Source organism: Eleutherodactylus coqui, chromosome 1, assembly GCF_035609145.1.
Source record: "Eleutherodactylus coqui strain aEleCoq1 chromosome 1, aEleCoq1.hap1, whole genome shotgun sequence".
Taxonomy (NCBI): domain Eukaryota; kingdom Metazoa; phylum Chordata; class Amphibia; order Anura; family Eleutherodactylidae; genus Eleutherodactylus; species Eleutherodactylus coqui.
The window spans coordinates 253,629,947-253,654,002 of NC_089837.1; the positions used below are offsets into that span (position 1 = coordinate 253,629,947).

The 24,056-nt window shown below is 41.4% G+C and overlaps 1 protein-coding gene across 2 annotated transcripts in view; it reads left to right on the forward strand.

Moving 5' to 3' along the window:
* ASCC3 (activating signal cointegrator 1 complex subunit 3) overlaps positions 1-24,056 on the forward strand; it is a 677,124-nt gene that overhangs the window by 309,186 nt on the left and 343,882 nt on the right. Inside the window, exon 14 of one of the 2 annotated variants that reach the window (XM_066608136.1) lies at positions 8,208-8,277. The exons of the other annotated variant lie outside the window; for it this stretch is intronic. Coding sequence (XP_066464233.1) covers positions 8,208-8,249 — 42 coding nt within the window. The 3' untranslated portion in view covers positions 8,250-8,277. Of the gene's footprint in view, positions 1-8,207; positions 8,278-24,056 lie in introns of those variants that run through there. 2 annotated transcript variants of the gene reach the window in all.

Consider the following 24,056-nt stretch of genomic DNA (forward strand, 5'->3'; position numbering starts at 1 on the left):
ATGCTGGACTCTTATGTAATGATTTAGGTTCTTTAGATCTAGAACAAGTCTGATGGGCCCATTCTTTTTGGGTACCACAAATAGGTTGGAATAGTACCTAGCAAAACATTAAGAAAGGGAACTGAAATGATGACACCCTAAGAGGACTGGCTGTGACTCATCCGAACTAGGGCTCCCGCCTTTGGAGTGGACCTCAGAATTTTTGATCTGGGGAAACAAATGGGGGGTGGGGTTTGCTAAAAATTTAGTGGCGTAGCCTGAAGAAACTACCTCATGAACCCACACATTTGAGACATGGGCAAGCCAAGCCTCCCTGAACAGGGAAAATCATTCTCCCAGTGTAGACAAAAGGATGGGGACCAGACAACTTTGAGTGCTGTGTTTGTGGGTGCCAGCAGGATTTGGGCTTAAAAGAGGGCCTTTGCTTTTGATCTTGCAATGCTTTTTTACTATCCAAGGCCCAGGGACTGTGTAGCTCTCAGATGCCTGGGTCTGTTTTGTGGTAAATGGGAACACTTTTCACCAATGGCATCAAAGATGATCTCATCCATCCTGGCTTCAAAAAGCCTCACACCAACAAAGGGAAGGCTTGTCAAGACACCTTTTACAGGAGGTATCTGCGCCCCAGGATTTAAGCCATATAGTGTAGCGTGTGGCTAATGAACCTGCCAGCGCGCGAGCTAAGAGACTATCCATGTCAGGGGAAGCATCACAGATAAACTTTCATGTCTGGTCTAACCGATGCGCTATATACGTCAACTCTTCAGGCAAAAAACAAGAGAGGATATCTCTACGTTTTTGCTTGGCCCATTTAGTGGCGGCCTTGCAGCGAAAACTGATCTGAGAGCCGAACTTACCTCCTCAAAGGAGGATTTGGCTAGGGATTCAGTCTTCCTGCCACACGTCTTGAAAAGAATAAACGTCTGTCATAGGAAGAGTGGTAGCTTTTGCCACCTGGAATACTGGTAGATCCACTGCATATTTTTTTTTTTACCAATTCCTCTGTCAAGGAATACATAAGGTCTAAGTGTTCGGCATAGTAACGTGCTCAACAGGAAAATTCCATTCCTTGGTTAACACATCGTCAAAGTCTTCATGAGGAAGAAAGATCTTCGGAGAAAGAAAAGGTCACAACAAGCGTAGTCTGTGTCTGATCTGATACCTGCAGGGTGTCTGTTACAGCGAATATTAGATTATCCACCAATGTGGAGAGCTTGGAAGCTCGCTCCTCGTCCAGATCAGAATTGGAGGGAGACTCAGATAGTTCATCCTGTGAGCGACTATTATTTCTGGAGTAAACTCCTGAGAATCCCTCAGGAGGCATTGGACAGGAGGACAATGCAAGCTGCAGACACAACCCATATTCATAGATTTATATTGCTTTCTAGAAGAAAGTAGCCCTGTTTTTCTAATCTTGGACCACCCTATTAAAAGGCAACCTGTCATCTACAGCAGTGGTTCTCAATGTGGGCGTTATTGCCCCTTGGGGGGGCGTTTTTACTTCTCAAGGGGGCGGTGTAACAAAAAGGGACAACAGGGGGCGTTGGAACATAAAGGGGGCTGTATGACGGCGTTCTGTGTTTGGTTTATTAATTTATTTTTTTCATCTAGTAACTACATTTTTTTTTAAAAATTAGTCGGGATACCTCGGTTTTCACTGATGATCCGTCTGAAAATAATCAGTGAAATCCGAAATGAACGAAAACCAAGGCAATTATTTTCATATGAATCACTTACATGTAATGGGAGTTGTGTGCAGCTTGCACGCCTCTATCATATAATGTATGACTTTTATAACTCCATGACTCTGCTACAGATCAATCACACTTCATAACACTGGATTACCTACAGCACAACCTAACCTGCTGTATTCCATAATATCGCTGATTGGCTGGAACTGCTTAAAACTTTCACTTGTGTAGGTCTCTGGGAGTTGTAGTTTTAGTGAACGGCAAGTGTCTTTTCAGAACACTGAAATAAACTACAACTCCCAGAGAACCACACAATTGAAAATTTCAGCCAATCAGTGGCATTACAGAATACAGCAGGTTAGGTGATTGTTTAGATTATCCAGTGTGATTGATTTGTACGGGAGTTATAGAGTTATAAAAGTCATACATCATTATATGATAGAGTGACATAAGCAGTACATTCTTGAAACATAGTTTATAAAAATAGCTGAGAAGAAGAAATGCCACCAATATTCAAATGAATACTTGGAATATGGATTCATACCTTCTCATACAAATGGACAGCTTCCCTTGTGCATCGTTTGTGAAAAGGCATTTTCGAATGAAGCTATGAAGCCTTCGAGACTGAGTGATCACCTTGCAAAAATGCATTCAGAGAAAGTGGGTAAGCCTATTTCATTTTTCCAACGTTTAAAGTCAAAGTTTGAGAACCGCGGCACTGTAGGCAAGCTAATTGGAAAATCTGCTCTCAATGCTGACAAAGGCATCCTTGCTCTCTATAAAATCCATATTAATAGTGCAATGTGGCAAATCACATACTATTGGGGAAACACTTGTGTTACCCGCAGTTAAAGTGATTATCAGTACTATGCTGGGGCCTGACGCATGTGCCATAGTGAAATCAATTCCTTTGAGTAATGTCACAGTTTCAAGAAGAATTGATGAGATTGCTGCTGATGTGGAAAAAAATGCTTTTGGATGTGTTAAAGAACACAGAATTTGTAATGCAAATTGTCGAGTCAATGGTTGAGACAATGAAGCATTGCTGCTAGCTTACGTTCGTTTCATTAATCAGAATGCAGAGGTAGTGGAGGAACTGTTGTTTACCAGAAATTTAACCACTGACACGAAAGGCTCCTCTATATACAAAAGAGTGGGAGAATTTTTCCAAGAAAAAAAATATCCCTTTAACAGATGTACTTGCTTGTGCAACCGATGGAGCTGCATCCATGATTGGTCGATATCGTGGATTTATAGTCCATTTAAAATTTGCTGTACCTGGCATGATGGCAGTCCACTATGTCATCCACCGGCAGCACCTTGTTGCTAAACATTCATTTGAGAGATTGCATGATTCTCTGTGCTATGTAATTAATGCTGTTGAGATAAAAGTGCACTCTTTGAACAGGCGTCTTTTCTGCAAGCTCTGTCAGGACCATGACGAATAATTCGAACTTCTACTCCTACACATCGGAGTGTGGTGGCTGTCAAGAAAGAAGTGCTTACGATGCTTCTACAAACTTTTTGAGACCATAGTTGATTTTCTTCGTCCAATTGACCCACGCATTTGTGATGCAATCGAACTACTTCTTGACGTTGCCTATCTGGCAGACATTTGACAAACTCAGTGAGGTCAACACAAAGCTACAAGGAGACAAAATTAATTTCATTAAGGCTAAAGGTAAAATCTCATCCTTCATTGCTAAACTGGACCTCCATACCAATAACTGGAGTCGACACAAGCTCTGTGGGTTTCCAAGTTTTCAAGAAATTGCACGCGAAGACAGAGACAACCTTGAAGATGTAGATTTAGACAGTATTTGCTAACACCTCAAACAAGCCAAAGAAGACATGCAAACTAGGTTTCATGATCTATGTACCCTTGAAATACCAATGTGGGTAATCAATCCATTTTCAGCAGAAACAGGAGAATTTCACCCCAGATTACAATAACAGTTCATCTACTTGAAACACAATAGCGAAGCTCAAGCACTTTTCCAACAATGTGGCTATGAATATTTTTGAGTGAAAGTGAATAATTGCTATCCTATCCTGTGGCAGGAAGTTAAGTTGCTCATGTTAGCTTTTCCATCTATGTACTTAGTGGAGAGGGGCTTCAGCGTGGTTGAGCAGCTCCTAACAAAAGCGTGAAACTTCAGATATGTTTAACCCCTTGAGTGGCACGCCCGGAAATTTTCCGGGACGAGCTCCACTGCCGATAGTGATATAGCCCTGGAATTGTGCTCTGCCTGCACAGTCCCACAGAGAACAAAGCAGGACATTGAGAAGCAGGAAGATATTGCCGATATGCCGGCAATCTCCTGCTTCTAAGTCTCCTGCTTTGTTTATAGGTTGCCATAGAGACCATCGGCTTGTCAGAAGCAAGCCGACTGTCTCTGTGGCAGGAAGAGCTGGTGCTTAGCTGTGAGAGGACAGCTAGGTACCAGCTCTTACAGCAGAGATCAGAGAAAACCTCTGATCTCTGCTGTGTTAACGCTCTACATTCTGCAGTCTATGTGACTGCAGCATGTAAAGGGCTGTCACTGCAGCATATAAAGAGCTGTCACCATCAGATCCCCGGAAATTAATCAGGGGGTCCTGATGGGTCCCTGTGGAAGTCCCCTAAAGGGACAAAAATTTAAAAAAAAGTTTAAAAAAACAAAAGTAAAAAAATTATAAAATAAAAATAAAAACACTTGTCTCCCTTTACTTTGTAAAAAATGTAAAATTAAATCACACATGTGGTATCCGTGCGTCTTAATGACCCAGAGAAGGAAGTTGGTACATTATTTAACCCCTTAATGGCATGGCCCCTTTTTTTCTTTTTTCCCCATTTTTTTTTCCTCCCCGAAACATAAAAACTGTATAAACTTGGTATCACCGGAATCGTGATGACTCAGAGAATAATGTTATCACATTATTTATTCTGCATGTTGAATGCCGTAAAAATGAAATTCAAAAAACAAAATGGCAGAATTTCTTTTTTTTCCCCCAATCTCTCTTCAAATGTTTTTACAAAAGTTATTACATTAGATATACCCAAAAATGATGCCATCAAAAAGTACAACTTGTCCCACAAAAAACAAGCCCTCATATGGCCTGGTCAATGGAAAAATGAAAAAGTTATAGCTCTTGGAGCGCAACCTCAAAATTAGTTTAAATTCAGCGATTAGACCATTTAAAAAACCTGCCCTGGTGGGCACGACAGGGTCGTAGGAAACCCGCCACTCAAGGGATTAAAGGGGTTGTCCCGCAAATTAAACTAAACCTAAACACTTCTGTATGGCCATATACATCCACTTTGTAATATACATCGTGCATGAAAGATGTGCCATACAGAAGTTATATACTCACCTACAGGGGGTCCCCCCCTGTGTTGGCGTCGCCGTTGCCCTGGCGCCGACCAACAATCCTGTTCTCCCGGCCGGAACAGTTGCACCTGCGCAGTCGGAGCCTCTTCAGCGCTGTCGGAGCCTCTTCAGCGTGGTCGCGCGCTTCTGGTCCGGGAGCAGGAGCTGTGGCTGGACTCCTCCCTCGGCCGGCCTCTCTTCCCTGTCGGCAGCTGGATCTGGAAGCTGCTCGCCTCCCTCGATGAGATCGGTCACTTGATCATGTGACCGACATCATCGGGAGCGAGCACGCAGAGGAAGGAGAACCACGGTGCACCATGGGAGAAGTCCCGCGGTGCACCGTGGGAGAAGTGCAGCCGCGCCATCTTTAAAAGAAGAATTTTAAAAGTTGCTGAACGGGGATCCAGGTAAGCGAATTTTTTTTTTAAAGCAAAACATGGCGACGGTATGCCCTTTGAGGAACCGGGGGACTGGGGAAAAAAAATTTAGGTTTTGGCGCCGGACAACCCCTTTAAGGGGCGACTTGACACTACAGTTGATGAAGATAGAACCAGATATCGCAAAATTGGTGTCCGCTCATCTGGCCCAACGCAGCCATTAATGACACAGGTTGATTTTTGCAAACATTATTATTAGTCAAATTTCATTGTTCTTGCATTTTAATTAGTTTTCTGACCATTAAGGATTAAGGTGTACGTTGCATTTTCTGTATATGTTGTACTTTCTTCCTCCAAAAAAATTATCTTCTGCAATTAAAATTATTCATTATTGTATCCACAATTAACCTGTTTTTAAAATATTTAGCACCTACATTTTATTAGCTAAAATTTAGCTGACTAAAATACGTTTTTGGTAATTTTTAGAGACATGTTTTCACAATTAATGCTAATCTGGTAAACGCTATCAAATTTTACAAAAAAAAGTATTTAGCATTTTAATTTGTAACTTTTAACAACTTTTAACTTTGTAAACGCGGTAAACTCTGACTGGATTTAAACTAAAGGCTTGGGGGTCCTTCGCCACATTTCCAATACCTAAAGGGGGGGGAGGGCTAGGCTGAAAAAGGTTGAGAACCACTGATCCACAGCACTCTAAACTAAGTTATGGTGGTGTTTGGCAAGGTGACAGACCGTGTGATGTAGATTTTATACTCACCTGGTGAAGATTGCATTGTGCATAAAAATCTGACTCTTTTCAGCTTGCCGTGCGTGCGGTCTCTCATATAAGCTCAAAAAAAAAAAAGTTGGGGTGAGGTTATAGAAGACTATAGGGGTGCTTTTATAAGAAGCTGGTTATTCAAGTGTTGTGTTGTAATAAACAGTAGTTGTACGTATTGTAAAGGAATTGTTGTGTCTTTAATTTTAGTGAATTCTTTCAGTAACAAAAGCAGTCAGCACTTTAATGCCTATTCTTTTGCGTGCATGCTGTTATTTGTATCAATACTGCTATATTTGTGCTACATACAGGCTTTGTAGTACATTAGTGGATATAGCCTGTAGCTGCGTATTTCACAAGAAGTAATCTTGCAGGGAGGCCAAATCCTAGTCACAAAGCTCTTAACTCTACTGCAGAAAGAAACAGCGGGTATCTTCCATGATTTATTTGGTGCATGGAGTACTTAGTAAAGCATTATTTTTAAAGGCAAGACAGGGCCATGACTGCAAGTTAATTTAGTGCCAGGTTCTTTAGTGGAGTATTAAAATTAACTGAATGCGACTACTGCTTTGCATTGAATTTTATATTGTAAAAGGCCTATTACAGAGGTCAGTGGCAGTAGTTCACTATCATTGTTTTAAACATTTGGAATGCATATATCTCCAATGTGGAATATTCTAGGAACAGCATATCATGAGAATATAGAAGTAGCAAGACATTCATATACACTCTTCTAAATTCTATCTCACTCATGCAAATGAAAGTAATGGTATTTTGTACATGTAATACACTTTGTGGACAAACTGCATTTCATTAATCATAAGGGGACATGGAAATGGCTTCACACCTTTTTATTGGCAGTGGACTGAAATGGAAGAGGTCATTTTTCATTCTTCACATGACTGCATTTATTTGGTCTTGACAAAGATTTATATCCTACCAGAATTTTGAAACAAAAAAATATATGGTATTAAGAAGGCAAGGCCTTTTAACCCTTTTTCTGCCCAAGACCCATCTCATGTGTCCTTGCAAAGTGGTACTTCAGTAGCCAAGGACATATGAAGTATGAGCTATTTTCTTAAGCTCTTCAATGCAGATTCTATACCAAAAATCCTTCATAAAATACAGTACAATGTATATGGGTGGGATTTAGCAAATACTGAGGAAAAAAAATCTGTGTATTTGCAGTCAATATCATACTCTGGTCTGCAGTGGATTTTCCATGGCTTTTTATCTAGCAATTGTGATGAAGTTTGTGGCAACTTTGCAGGAAAATCAGCTACGTACAATGAAAGGTAACTTTATTAGAGGCACCTGTCCTTTTATGATTGGAGCTTCCTTGCTTTAACAAACGGATATTGCGTTCCCAATCTAACATTTAGTATTGAACCTAGTGGAGCAGGTTATACAACACTGCTTGTTTTTGCATCATTGCTTGAAATGAAATGAAATTATATATTCGGTTAGCAGAATGTAGCCATTCCTGTTCAGTAGCAGCGAAAAATAGAGCGATAGCAGAAGAATGGATGAATTACACAAATAAGAAAGAACAAGAAAAAATAGCATGAACGATAAATTGAACTGGTGCAAATATACTGTATGGCCAATTTACTAGAGAAGAGAAAAACTTTATGCTCTTGTGGTATCCGAGTGTTTGTGCCGTTCAGAAATGGAAAAAAAATATATTTCTGAATGGCACAAATCCTCGGATACCATGAGAGCATGGAGTTTTTCTTTTCTCCAGTCATTTTCCATATCAAGGCGTCTGAACTCTCGGGCTGCTTTCTAGTCCAGACGTCTCTCCTAAGGATTTGATCGTGGACGAGGATTATCTTCTATGCAAACTAAGATGTGTGGTGATGGTGGGTATTCCCTTACGAGGGTTATCCCACCTAGCACCAGGTGAGTTAGCACTCATTTCTTCTTTCTGCTATTGCCATAGTGGGAATTATTAACCCATTCTCAAGGCGCTTTCCTGACTAACTTTATTTTTACTGTATGGCCAATTTAGACCTTCCCTTTCATGGTTGGAGCTTCCCTGTATGAAAATTAGACATGTGACCCTGCAGGATACAATACAATCAAGTACTTCCAAGAATCAATGTGAATCCACATTAGAATGGAAAAATCAAGTGATCTGAACGACTTCAAACATGGCCTGGTAATTGGTGCTAGACTAGCGAGGTTTCAAAGATTGCCAATCTTATTGGGTCTTCTAGACAGCGATCATGAAATACGCAATTCAAATTTGTTCATGTGAGACCGGTCCCCCTCTCGATTAGTACAAAATGTAAATGTGTGAAGTTACTAAGACTTCTTAGTAGATTTTATCTATGAATAAATTAGTGTTCAAAGGGAAAGATAACATTTCAGCTAAAGAAAATTATTTGTACCATGGAGGATAACAGTAGGTTAGAGGTAAAAATATATAAAACACGTAGTTAATGGGTATAGTCTTTTGTTCTAGACATTGTTTTAAATGGAAATTGTAGATGTTTTGTTTATATGCTATTAAAAATGAATCCATTCATTATGGAGTGATAATTGAGAATCATAGCTTATGTTTCGTCTATGCACACAATTCATGTTCCTTTTACTACCTAGTCTGACAGAATAGAAATATGTATAATGTTCGCTTTAGAAGAACGGGGCTTGCACTCTGCAGAAACTGTCTAGGAAAAATGCTGTAGTGTTTAACAATAAAATACTAAGCTAACATGCATAAGCAATCTGTAACAGCAAATTATTAAAGGCTTGTGTCCAAAAAATTTCTCTGCTCCTTCCAAATCTGCCTGGGAAGATGTCAAGAAGTGATTAGTTTCATTTCAAATATTTAGATATAGCGATATGATGGACAATTTAGTTACATGATCGCACCTTACCGAAAGAGATTGCAGTAGCGTTTTCTAGAAGTTAGGCATGATATCTTAATTGTCCTTGCTTAAATGCCAAGTGTCTTGATGTAAAACCAGTTTAAATGATTATATATTGGTACAGTTGTATATTCATGTGTTTAATACACATTCCGCATATCCTTGCCATTTGCAGAAGAAAGGACAGTGGGAGGTAGTTGTATTTCACTCCGGCATGTGTTATGACAGATGGAGAAAATCTTTTCATGTTGGTTTTTCAACAGTCGTACTCTGCAAGACTCCAAGCTCTTCCTGGCTACTGGGAAATTAAAAGTTGGCGATTCAGCCTTTAATTTTTATCCATCTGCTCCAGCTAATGAGACGTCTCATTTGTAGGCTTCACTTTGAATTACCAAATGCATGTGCAGCTTTATCATTCTTCCTCCCAGTGTGCCATCTCCTCCTGTGTAACTTACAAAGATGGATAATATTAATAATAATAGATAGCTTACTTAGACTTGGGGCTTTTGATAGACTTCTCTGGTTTAGGCTTCTAGAATCGATCCTTGGGGCTTGCATTCTCTCTTAATTTCTCATACCAATAACTGTCTCACCCTGTAAGGTTTGTGAGTAACCCCAGTTCTGTTCTTACAAGTATATTCATATGAGAATTTTCCTTTGCCTTTTTGCGAATGATGTAATTTATCAGTATCATATAAGATCACATAAATAACATTCAGCTACAAAGGTTATCTCTAATGGGTCTGTTTCTAATGAGAAGACAATGTTTTATGTAGTTTGCAGTGAATACATTAGAAGAACCTGATGTTAAACTATGAAGATACTTTGCAGTCGAGACGCTAGAGATAAATCAAACTTGCTTTTTTATCTCTATGTCAACTTTCACAAACTGAAAAACATTCTTCTGGTATATTGTTTCAGCCATGTCATGATACAATCTAGCAATCAACTTTAGTAAGAAAAACTCTTTTCTTCACTCCCCATATTCAATCACTTGCATGCTCATGTCACCTGCACCTCAAGAACGTCTCCAAAATCCATACTTTTCTTACTGTAAAAACTTTTATTGTTGCCCTCATCCTTTCTTTGTTTTACTACTGGAACTCGATATTGATCGGTCTTTCCTTCTCTAAACTCTCGAATCCATCCTGAATGTAGCAGCCAGGCTCATGTTTTTGTTCAACCATTACACCGATGCATTTACCGTGTGCCACTCACTGATCTGGTTGCCCATCCACTGTAGAATGCATTTGAAACTCATCACTCATATCCATAAAAACATCTCTCATTAGGGTTGCATATTATATCTCCAAATCTAACATTGACCCATTATCTTGTTTCTACACTCACTATTAAAACCTGAGCACCACATCCCCCATGCATTCTTATGCAATTCTTATTGTACATGTGTGTGTTGGCTTTTCACTGGCCCATACAGCTTTCTGCTTACTACCCTAGTTATATAAGAAGGCTGAACGATTGTACAAAACAAGCACTTGTACCTCCTGTGTCACCCCTGTTTGTAAGTTCTTGCGAGCAGGGCCTTCACTGCTATTATTCACTTTAGTTTTATTAATTTAATTTTATGTCTGATTTTGTCTCTACAAGGACTTGTAAAGTGCTGAGGAATTTGTTGGCGCTCTATAGATTATTATTAAATTGACCCAAAACGCACAGTGGTACCTTTACTATTAAAGGTTTTAGGCTATGTAGGTCGAATGGAAAAATGTAGACAGATGTAAGAGTGGCATCCTTTTGAAGAAATCCTTAAAATAATGTTTTAACACTTCTCCTCTATCTGCATTTCCAAACATTGTGTTCATACAGTCATTTATTGCATTGCAAATCTTGGAGCCAAGTTTTCTGATTCTCTGTTCGCCTCCTTTAACGATTTAGCCTGCTGTTTGTTTTTCATTTACTGTTTTATATTACTTCTGGGTCCCGTACGCTGTCAGAACATTGTTATTGTATAATATGTGATTATACTGCTACTAATCTTACACCCAAGGAACAGACTTGGTACTGAGCATGAGGCACTATTTCTGAGATTGTTAGGTTAAATATCCATCCATTCAGTGGCAGTATGTAATAACAATAGCATTCTACTCAGCTTCTTTATGCACTGGTGATAGGGTGTAGGGCACATTTTCTTGTATTGGTCTTAAATATGCAAATGTTTTGAATACCCTAAAGTAGATTGCATAATATTACAGTGTTTGAAGGTGAAAATAACCAAATCTAATATGACCATATTAATGTCAATTATGTACAAATGGAGATACTATTAGACGTTTGGTTGTCCCTCCATGAATTAGTAGCAGTCTGTTTGGGTATAAACATTTCTGTGTAATCAAACTATTAAAATTTTATATATTTGAATTTAAAATAATATATAGAACATGTAGAACAGCTTATAAGGTTGCTCTACAACAACCAAGAAGCAGCGGTCAGGAAAGCTTATAGAAACATATATTGGTTCGGAATCAAGAAAAGGCTTACGAGAAGGCTGCATTATATCATCAGTCCTTTTCAATCTGTATGCAGAAACGATCATGAGACGATATACAATCTGGACACATTAGAAATCGGAGTACATCCAGTAGAGAAGCAAATGGCAGCATCAATGGTGTAGCAAAAGGATATAAATTTTTATTGCTCCATACAGCAATAAAAATTTATATCCTTTTGCTACACCATTGATGCTGCCATTTGCTTCTCTACTGGATGTACTACGCTGGGGACTAAGGATCCGTGGTCCCCTAAGTGGCTGCTGCATCACATAACTACCGTCGCCTCTGCACTTTTTTGTGCATACGGAGGTGTGCTGTGGGACTTTCTTTTTATTACATTAGAAATCGGAGTCAAAATCTGTGGCAGACACCTCAACAACCTTTGATATCAGACGACACAACCCTGCTTGTGGAAAGTGAAAGGGACCTGGAATACCTTATTCAACGAGTGCAAAAGGAAAGGGAACGCATTGGACTGTACCTCAACAGCAAGAAAACAAAAGTCGTGACCACCGCAGACAATGGTACAGTGAACATAAAGAAAAACAACAACGAAAAAGTCAAATCAGTCTAAGATTTCATCTTTCTTAGATCCAAAATCAATCGCAACGGGCAATCTGGATCGGAGATGAAGAAACGGATTACACTTTGTAGGATCATAATGCAAGGAATGGAAAAGATCTGGAGAAGCAAGGATATTAGCTTTGCAACAAAAAACAGATTGGTCAATGAAATTGTCTTTCCCATAAAGATGTATGGTTGTGAAAGTTAGACGCTCAGGAAGACAGAAGAAAAATTTTTCAAGCTATGGTGCTGCAGCAAAATGCCGCAGATATCTTGAACTGCCGTGACAATAAACAAGGCAGTATTAGATTGTGTCACACTGAAAATATCACCATAGGATGAAATCCTCAAACAGTGGCTCCCTTTTTTTTGGGCCACATGATTCCAACTAACTCACTGAAAATAGTAGTGATGCTTGGCAAAGTCAGTGGAAAGAGAAAATCAGGACGACAAGGAACAAGATGGCTAGATACAATCAAGGCCAACATGAATATGTCAATTGCGCAGAACTGAAGGAAGCGGTGAAAGACAGAAATGTGTGGAGAACATTGATCCATAAAGTGGCCGAAGGTCGATTGTGACTGAGCAGATAATAGTCATCATTTAAAATTTAAACTTACATATGTGAAAAGTAGAGTTCCTATAGGTTTAGGTTATAGTGATGATGTGTCATTTTGCTGTACTATGTTTTAAAGGGAGCAGGAAGGAACCAGAAGAAAGATCAGTGAAGTTGCAGATAGAGGTGAAAGGCGTCTCTACTGAGTTGTGGTACAGTACTGTAGCAGTTGTCCTATGGACAGTGCCCTCTGGTGATTGGGGAAAAGATGGTTGTTGGAAGCGGAAGGAAAGTAGTTCCCCTGTTCCCTCCCGTTCTAGCTACCATGTTCCAGTGCCAATGCGCCTAATGCTAAACTAACCTCAGTCAACTGGGCACAAGACTCTTGGTAAGAACCCATGTCTGTAGATCACAGGACTTTGCTGAAGGACTGAGTTATCCTGGACTACCAGGCCACAAGTTAAATATGAATACACAAGCCCCACCAAATCTGGCATTGTTTTCTTGTAAATATTTTATTTTTTTTATCCTGCAAGTACAACTCCTGGTTATGTAACCCTCCTATGTGCACCAAGCAACCACATACTTTCTCACTGTTCCATCACTGAAGCCGGTATTGTCAGCTCAGTCTTGCTCTTCCCGCCATGAAATCAGGCATGCCCAATACCAGCAGAGCGGTCACTAACCTGGATGATCGGAAGAGCTTGGAACCCACTGTCTGTGATCTCTGATACCATTACAAAGATGATTAGTTGCTAAAAATTAGTTTAGGCCATATACAAAAGAGGAAACCATGAACAGGGATACATATTATAGAAGGCCCCATTCAAAGACTGCGTATTTGTTGCAGTACACAGCTTGTAAACAGGGTTTTACAAACTCTGCAGCTACCAAGGTCCACAGTGTGCACCTTTATTTTGTTAGTTACAATAAGCTGATAAGGTGTCTTCCAGCTGAAGAGAAGTGTGAATGATGGTAGCATTATGGATCAGAGCATGTGATCACTAAAATGAAGAGTCTACCACACTGTTCTGAATATTACATATCTTTGTTCTTTATTATTCATGCTAGGATTCAGGCCTCATGTCCACTAGGAAATACAGGCCCGCGCGGATTCTCCATGCAGAATCCCGCAGCGGGTCCCTCCTTTTCCGCAGACATGAGGCCTAAAAATTGATTTTTACTTACTTGTCCAGACGCTACGGATCTGCCCTCCGTCGTGGCCAGATCTTACTTCTTGGGCCTGGCGGATGTGCTCGGCACGCCGGCAGCGTGCCGCGCGCATGCGCCGTACACTCTCTTTTCTCTTTTGAACTCCTGCTCTCCCGCGCCGGAGAGCAGAAATTCAGCTGTGGGTGTGCCGCGGATACGGACAGCTTCCACGGAAGCTTGCGGGAGTCCCGCAGAAAATGGAGCAATATTCCATAAATGTGTGTGCTGAGAAAACCACATTTAATTGAAATTACCATCTAGACAATTGTGTTCTAGAAATCATTAAGCCACATGCTTGTAAGAAGACTGCAACTCCTGGATGCCTGGTCCTCCTGTGCTGGCACACTTCATATGACATATTTTGTTCTACTGTCTGTAAACTCAGGTCATCAGTTCTGTGTTGGATCTCTTTGTCAGAATTTCTTTTGATGTCTTTGAGTTGACTTTGTTTGACAAATGTGATCTTGAATTTTTCAGTGGAAACAGTAATGCACTGTAGTAACATCTTGCTTTGTAAAGACTTCCTAATTATAAAAAAACACATAATAGTTATATAGATCTATTGCTGAGACACTTGAGAAGTGCATTTCTGAGGGCTCACTCACATGGGGTATATATCCCGCATATTACACACGTAAAATACCACGTACACAGAATATACACGTGTATATTCGTATTTACTGTGAACGTTAACTCACCAAAGCCTATATTGGTGCATGTTATGCCCCCAAATAGGACATGCTGCCTTTTTTTCACACTTGTGAAAAAACACAAAGGTGTTAGCCCAATAGAAATTAATGGGCTTTTAGCACCACGTATGACTGAGCCCTCAGTTGTGGTTTCACAAATTATGCTGTCTGTGTAAAGAGCTGGAAATGTGTTTTTTGCTTATGGACACTCAACATGGTGATTAGCTGTTAACTGTGAAGTGCATTCACTGAAATAGTGCACATATATTGATTGTAAAGGTAATTCTAAGTAAAACGTTATGCAGGGTATGCCCAAATAGCTTGGCTGAGTGTTCAAGCATGAATAATAAGCAGCTGTCTTTGTGAAATATTCAGCCATGCATCTCAGACACAGAAACTAATAGTAATCTATCAGAGATCAAAACATGATGCTAGTGTATTGCTTAAACGGAAGATGCATCATGCATTTCTCCAATATTGTTGATGGATGGGATGACTGTTGAGCGAATAAAAGCATTATGAAAGAGTAGTAAATTTATATGTGTGTTTTACACTTAATCATTGGTAAAATGTTTCTAGTGCTTTTGGTTGATCAGCTGCAGCTTTTCTGTGATGCATGTTGATGCATTTTACTTTCTTTTATATTTGCCGCATTTCTAATAATGCATTTATATGTGTGTGTTCAGAAACATAGATCTGCATAGTTGGAGCAAGAATCCAGTCTCTTGCTCCCTCAGGCTTGTCATTGAGGAACACAGGAGGCAAGGACACTTTTGTAAAATTTATGTCACCTTTAAGAGGAGCAGACTATTGTGGTTAATGGAACATTTTTTAAAACCCATGTGTGGTGAGCTCTCTTTAAAGTGGATGTAAACATTCAGATTTTAGTCATTTAAAGTCTACTTCTAGGTAAATAAATCCACAATAATAGTGCAGGAAATTCTGCTACTAAACATCAGCATGAGCATACCGTTCATATCTGTGCTCATATTTTTGCAGGCAGACGGACTCTATTGTAATAGTTTTAGATATCAGGAGCAGTGGTTCTCAAACTTTTTCAGCCATGGAGCAATTTTTAAATCAAAGGTTTGTCGTGGAGCCCCAAAACGGGACAGAGTGTGTGGTCAAGGGAGGGGTTAGGGGCGTGACTTATCATAACATATGATAAGTTATAAAAAGGACAGGCCGTTATAAAAAAATAATAAAAAATGAGGAAGGAACGCTGGAGCACTGGATGCTCTGCAGATTAAAATTAATATGCTGTGGAATTGAATCCCGCACGACATGTCAATATCCGCACAGGGTTTGTGCAGATTTTTCCACATCCTGTGGATGAGATTTTCAAAATATCATCCACTTTGCAGCTACAGCTACTGTAAATTCCACAGCAAATCCACCCCCGTGTAGTAATAGTGCCCCCCATATCAGTAGCCCCTGTAGTAATAGTGACCCCCTATTGCAGCCCCAGTATTAATAGTGATACCCCATAGTGGCCTCAGTAGTAATGGTGACCCCAACAGTAGCTCCAGTAGTAATAGCATCTCCTATATTGACCGCAGTAGTAATAGTGACCCCCCACAGTGGCCCCAGTAGTAATAGTGACCCCCACAGTCGCCTCAGTAGTGATAGTGACCCCCACAGTTGCCTCAGTAGTAATAGCGACCCCTACAGCGGCCCCAGTAGTAATAGTGGCCTCCACAAGTGACTCTAGTAATAATAATGACCCCACAGTAGCCCCAGTAGTAATATTAACCCCTCAGTATCCCCAGTAGTCCCCTCCCTTGTCCTCTCCTGTGGAACTAAGGGGAGAAAACGCTTACTAGCGGTTAGGGGTGTTCAAGCCCCGTCGCCAACAAGAGATGCTCCGTCGGCATTGAGGACTGCGCAGAAGCCTGCAGGAGTGCAGCAGCCCTGCCGAAGAGACCTGAACGGCAACTGTTTGTATTGTTTTTTCTTATCTATTTATTTTAACTTTTCCATGTATAGTAGCTAGGGTTTATTTTTGGGGTAGAGCTTATATTTTTTAAAAAGTGGGTAGGTCTTATTTTTTGGGGGAAATCGTATATGATGGCATACCATTTTCAGGTGCATTATTAAACATTTCTGCTGGGTTTCTTTAAAGCTTGCCCACCATTGGATTCGAAAACAGTATAAAACTTACTCTGTGGAGTAATGCACAACACATTACCTTTTTGGCTACTGGATGAATCTGGTTTAATGACTGCTAGGAGAAGACTTTCTGTCTGAATAAATACCGGGGGTAGTAAAATGTGTTGAAGAAGGGGTACCATCACTGTCATGAAGGTTTATTTTTTATTAAATGCTTTTTGCCAGCTCATTATATTCTAGTTTATAGCATATATAAAGCTCTGTAATTTACATAAAATGCTTGCAAACTGGGTGTAGCAATAGCTCCAGACCAGGTTTATTATATAACTGGTGCGCTAACCGTTACGAGTCTTGCTTACATATAATAATATATTTCAGTATAGCTCATAAACCAGCCCTCAAAAGTTGTTTATTTCAATAACAGAAGTGAAGATAATTTATCATCTTGTTAATACGGCATTGTCAAGGGGTGGCATATACAGTAGTAGGTAGCAAGTGAACAGTCAGTTCTTGAGGTTGATGTGTTGGAAGCAGAAAATATGGGCTAGTGGAAGGGTTTCAGCAAATCTGACAAGGGCTAGTGGAAGGCTTTCAGCAAATCTGACAAGGATCCAATTGTGATAACTATATGAGTGGGGCAGAACATCTCCAAAGTAATAAGTCTTGTTGGTTGTACCTATAGTTGAAAGCACTCCCCAAAAGTGGTCCAAGAGAGTTGATGAACTACTGACTGGTTCATGGGTGGGTGATAAGGCTCATTGCTGTGCATAAGGTAAATGAAGTATAGCCCTTTTTTGATCTCTTATAGCAGAATTACAATTACTAAAATATTGGCTATGATTGAAAGAGAAATCCCAGTAAGTATAACATAAACAAAAAACAATGCAATCAGAAAGCATAGAGTCACCTAACAAGTTGTGTCAACAAATTGGTATGTTTGTCATGATGGACATGAAAATATAATAAAAAAAAACCAAACCTATAAGTGAAACCCACAGTGAAAAATCCACCATGCAAGAAAGTGAATAAAAGTCAAAAAACTATCATAGAAATGCATTAAAAATAATGAAAGATACACTGAAGAACAAGAGAGTAAAGAATACCTTTCATGTAAAAAGTGAATACGAGATAAAAAATTGTCATAAAAGTGGGGAATAGCCAATTGTTTTTTGAATGAATATATACAACCATATAGAAATATATCAACAGCCAGATCCACACACACACTCCTATATACCTCTAGGTGATATATATATATATATATATATATATATGTGTGTGTGTGTGTGTGTGCATATATATATATATATATATATATATATATATGTGTGTGTATGTATATATGAACCCGGCCTCGCCCGAGTTAATTCGACACAGGTGTTCATGTGGTGTTTGCATGGAAAATTTTATGAAGTCGAGGTTACTTTGGAATAATCAAGGAACAAAATATGTAAACACATAGAGGAGCATTAGATTCTGATGTCCCTCTACAGAATGTGCCACCCTTCCCACTCATTCTCATTTAGGACCTAAAGAATGCTTTCGCCAAATTTTACGCTTGTACGACACCAGGAAGTTACATTATATAGGGGTGCCAATACTTTTGCACTTAGCATTGGATAATCGAGTTGTGACCCCTTTATTTTTCCTATTTAGGACCTAAAGAATGGTTGTGCCAAATTTTTTGTTTGCACGACATCAAGAGGTTAGAGAATTATATTAGGTACATAACACAGGCGTGCTAACACTTTTGCACTTAGCAGTAAATTTTCAAGTTGTGACCCCTTTAATTTTCCTATCTAGGACCTGAAGAAGGCTTGTGCCAAATTTCATGTTTGTACGACAATAGGAAGTTACATTACATAGAGGTGCCAATACTTTTGCACTTAACATTGAATAATCAAGTTGTGACCCCTTTACTTTTCCTGTTTAGGACTCAAAGAATGGTTGTGCCAAATATTATGTTTGTATGATACCGGGAAGTTACATAACATAGGGGTGCCAATACTTTTGCACTATGTGTGTGTGATGAAAATCATCCCTAACTGTAGTAAAAAATTATATACTCACCTGTCTGCCAGGGCTCAGGCGCGTCTAGCCACCACCTGTTCTCCCTGCACTGCTCAAAAGCTTTTCAGCAGGCGGGGATTAACAATATGGACAGTATTCTGGTTGTGGCCGGAAGTGTTCCCCTGCATTGCTACAATTGGTGAAGGATGAGCTGGCATTAAAAGACCCACTAGTACATGTCCTGGGTGAAATCAGCAGTGAGCATGCAGGCGGCCAATACAACCATGGATGAGTTGATAAAGCAGCTGGTGCAAATGCACATGCAGCAACAACAAACGTTTGCTCAGCAGCAACAAATGATGGCCCAGCAACAGAAGGCTCAAGCAGAGGTAATGCAAGTGCAACAGAAAGCAGTCGCCCAGTAGCAACTAACACAACAGGAGACAAACCAACTCCTGGTAAGGCAAATGGCCATGCTAACTGAGGTAGTACATGCCAAAGAGACTGTAGATCCCTCCAGGCAACATGCCCATATGAAAGCTTTAAAAACAGTAAGAGGGACATTACAAAAAATGACGCCATAAGATGACTTGGAGGCCTTCCTTGCTATTTTTGAAAGGGTGGCAGAGAGGGCACAATTGCCTCAAGAGCAGTGGATGGAGGTGGTGGCCCCGTACTTAATTGGAGAACCCCAGAAGGTGTATTATGATTTGGCGCAGCAGGATGCCCGAGAATACGCCAAGTTAAAATCCGAAATCCTTGCTCGCCTGGGAGTCAGCACGGCAGTCAGAGCACAGCGAGTGCATAATGGGAAGTCTTCTCCAGAGAAGCTGCCCTGGTCTCCAATGTTTGACCTGCTACATCTGGCTCAAAAATGGCTACAGCCAGAGACATCATCACCTGCTCAGATTTTCGAAAAAGTGGTGATGGACCGATTGGTGCAGTCCCTATCTAGGCCCATGCATCGTTGGGTTGTCCAAGGAGATCCAAGAATGCGGATGAGTTGGTGGGCCCTGTAGAGAGATATCTCACAGCGGAGGAGGCGCTTCCCACTGCAAGAGCTGCATCTCGTGGTGTTAACCCTGGGTTGGATGCCCGTCAGAAGGAATCCCGGGTCAGCATAGAGGAGAAGTAACAGAATCCGAGGGGAGCGGTGCCCGTCAGAAGGAGCCAAGTGGCCCCCTGCGGTGCTGGGAGTGCCAGGAGCCAGGGCATATTGCAGCCCACTGTCCGGCGAAAACAGAGCTCATGGACTGTACATATGGTCTGCGATGTTTGTGGTTTGCGCATCCGGTATGCAGTGTTACGCCAGCCAAGGACCCACAGCCCAAGAGGTGCCAGGTAACGTTGAACGGGGTCAAGGTGTCGGCCTTGCTCCACTCAGGGAGCATGGTCATGCTGATCAGGGCCTCCCTTCCCCATGTGTTACTACAGGGGGAAAAACTGGGGGTCATTTGCATACATGGGGACACAAAAGGGTACCCAGTTTCCCAGGTATCAATAGACACTGACTCTGGAGTGTGTGCACACAAGGTCGGGGTGGTGGAAAATTTGATCCACCCTGTTATCCTTGAGAGAGATCTCCCCCTGTTCTGGAACTTATGGACCAATTTGTTACCACCGGGTAACCAGGACAGTGGAGTCCCTAATGATGAGTTGCCTTTTGCAGGGGTAACCGAGAAAGAGGAGCTGTCAGAACCTCAGATGATTGATCTTGAGGTAGCAGCGGGTAATTTTGGATCTGCCCAGATTAATGACCAGACTTTGAAATATGCGTTTGATGATGTGTCTGTTATAAATGGTGCACCGCAGAGTACAAGGGCGGGAGAGAGCTTCCCTCACTTCGCCATTAAAAATGAGTTATTGTACGGAGTGACCAAAATTAGAGATGAGGTAGTGGAGCAGCTTCTAGTACCTGGTTCCTATAGACACACAGTCTTACACTTGGCGCACACGCACATATTAGGGGGCCACTTGGGGGCCGAAAAAACGCAGGAGAACATCTTGCAGAGATTCTACTGGCCTGGCTGCTACAAGGAAATAGCAGAGTTTTGCCAGTCCTGTCCTATCTGCCAGATGACCGCTCCTGCTCCACATTTAAAGAGCTCATTGGCCCTGTTACCGATAATTGAAATGCCATTCGAACGGGTTGCCATGGACCTTGTAGGGCCTTTGGTAAAGTCGGCTGGAGGTCACCAATATATTTTGGTAGTAGTTGACTACGCAACCAGGTACCCAGAAGCAGTTCCACTAAGGAATACTTCCTCCAAAAGTATTGGAAAAGAATTGTTTCATATATTTTCCAGAGTGAGTATACCAAAAGAAATATTAACGGACCAGAGATCTCCATTTATATCCAAGGTGATGCAGGAACTCTGCAAACTGATGAAAATTAAGCAGCTATGTACCTCTGTCTATCATCCCCAGACCGACGGGTTGGTAGAGAGGTTTAATAAAACCTTAAAAAGTATGTTGAAAAGGGTGGTAGAGAAGGATGGACGAGACTAGGACTGTCTGCTTTCCTACCTGATTTCTCCATCCGAGAGGTCCCACAAGCATCCACAGGCTTCTCGCCGTTTGAGTTGTTATATGCGCGACAAGCCCATGGATTGCTTGATATTGCCAAAGAAATATGGGAGGCCGAAGTTACGCCGCATAGAAGTGTGATGGAACATGTGGCCCAGATGCAAGACAGAATGGCTAAAGTCATGTCCCTGGTGAGAGAGCAACTCCTCAGGGCTCAGGAGAGCCCAGCCTGGGTGTATTATAGAACGACAAAGGTCAGGCAATTTAGTCCAGGGGACCGGGTACTGGTTCTTGTCCCCACGGTAGAGAGTAAGTTCCTGGCCAAGTGGCAAGGGCCCTATGAAGTCGTAGAAAAAGTGGATGAGGTCAAATATAAAGTTCATCAGCCGGGAAAAAGAAAACCTCTACAAATATATCATGTTAACCTGTTGAAAGCCTGGAAGGAGTGTGACACTCTGGACAGACCATGTTTGGTTATGAAGTCAGCGAGTGACATCCATGATGTGACAATAGCTGAGGCATTGTAAAAGTCCCAGGTAAAACAATGTAAAGAGGTTCTGCAGCGCAATAAGGACCTATTTACTGACCTGCCTGGTCGCACCAGGGTCATTGAACATGAGATTCTCACAGACCCCCAAGTAAAAGTTTGCTAAAAACCGTACCGAATTCCGGAGGCTCGTAGAGAGAGAGTGTCCGTCGAAATAAAAAGAATGCTAGAACTGGGGGTAATCGAAGAGTCTAGGAGTGGATGGTCAAGCCCAATAGTGCTGGTGCCTAAACCCTCAGGGGAATGGCGGTTCTGTAATGATTACTGGAAGCTCAATGAGATATCAAAGTCAGATGCCTACCCCATGCCCAGGGTGGATGAACTAATTGAGAGGTTAGGCCCAGCCTGGTACATTACCACCTTAGATTTGATGAAAGGATATTGGCAAATTCCCCTCACAAAGGAAGATAAAGAGAAGACAGCTTTTTCGACTCCAGACGGCTGTTTCCAATATAGGAGAATGCCTTTTGGGTGGAAAAATGCCCCTGCCAAGTTTCAGAGGGCAATGGATAGATTGTTAGGTCCCCACAAACGATACGCAGCAGCTTACTTGCATAACATCGTAATATTTAGCCAGGATTGAGAGAGCCACCTCAGTAAAGTTCAGGCGGTACTGGACTCTTTTGGAAGACCAGGATTCTCGATAAACCCCCAAAAAGTGTGCATAGGCGTGGAGGAAGTTAAATACCTCGGCTTCATAGTCGAAAGGGGTTTGGTAAAACCTCAATGCAATAAAGTAGAGGCCATACAGAACTGGCCCCAACCCCTGACAAAAAACAAGTGAGAGCCTTCCTGGGGATGGTGGGCTATTACCGGTGTTTCATCCCTGATTTTGCCTCTATGGCAGCCCTGTTAACAGAACTCACGAAAGGGAGAAAATCGGTAATGGCACAATGGTCACCAGAAGCAGAAAAGGCATTTGTAGAGTTGAATTGTGCATTGTGTGAGCAGCCCGTGTTGGTGGCGCCTGACTTCGAGAAAATATTTATAGTCCATACAAATGCGTCTGACGTGGGTCTGGGAGCCGTTATGTCACAGGAGCTTAACGGGGAAGAACATCCTGTCATTTTTTTAAGCCGGAAGCTTACCCCCTGCGAGAAAATTTATGCAATAGTGAAGAAAGAGGCCCTGGCAATAAAATGGGCACTAGACGCGCTGAGATATTACCTACTAGGTAGGAAATTTAAGTTGGTCTCAGATAATGCCCCCTTAAAGTGGATGAGCAAGAGGAAAGGGAACAGCACCTTTGAAGTTGAACACAGGCCAGGAAAAGCCAATGGTAATGTGGATGCCCTGTCAAGGGCTCATTGCTTGGTGGTTGATGCCCAGCCCCCGGCTTGTGGCAGCAGGGGGGGTATGTAGTAGAGTGAGAGGTGAAGTGTGGGACGGAAGGTACATATCACGGAGACTACCAGCATCAGTGATGTAGACCCGGTCCCTTCCTCACTCCAGTACTGAGTTCCACCTGACCCAGACAGGTGAGGTGTATAAATGGGTGCAGGTTGCAGTGTGAAGGAGGAGTTCAGAGCTGCCTGGTGTGAGAGACACAAGCTGCAAGTGAGCGGAACTGCAGATTCCACAACACACTGCAACAGAGGTTTGCTGGGCCTTTGTCACACTAATTTAAAAAGGACTTTTGCGTTTTGCTTTGCTGGACTGTTGGCATGAAAAAGGACGTTTTCTTCCTGTTTTCTGTTATCTGGGGATTACCAGTGCATTTATGTTATGTTCAGCCAGTAAATAAAAAGAAACACTGACAGTATTCTGGTTGTGACCTGAAGTGTGTTACCCTGCGTTGCTACTAATATATATATATATAATATATAACATTATTTGTGGCAAGACAGTGCAAACAATTGTCTGCAGAGAGCTTGAGTACAGGCTTGACTATGTGCTAATGAGCAGGAACAGTTGTTTAAAAGTTAAAACCTCCAGACACATTGACTTTGGCTGCTGCTGGAGCTAGTCCCTGGTAGGGAAGCTGGGAGGAGGCCGAAAGCTTGAAGTTGGTACGATATAAAAAAGCAATTAAATAGCAGCACAGACCCAACACTGCATTCAGTGAGGCGGTTGAATGCAAAGCCAACAGGATCACGAACCAAGGATCCTAGTTAGTTCAAATGATGATGAAAGAAGGGCAACATAGTTGGTGCAAACGCACATTCACAAATGCAATTTATTTCTCCATGACACACAATATCATCATCTTGACAAAGACTTGTGAGAAGTTGAAACGTTGCTGTGCTGCTGTCTTTTTGTTTTTT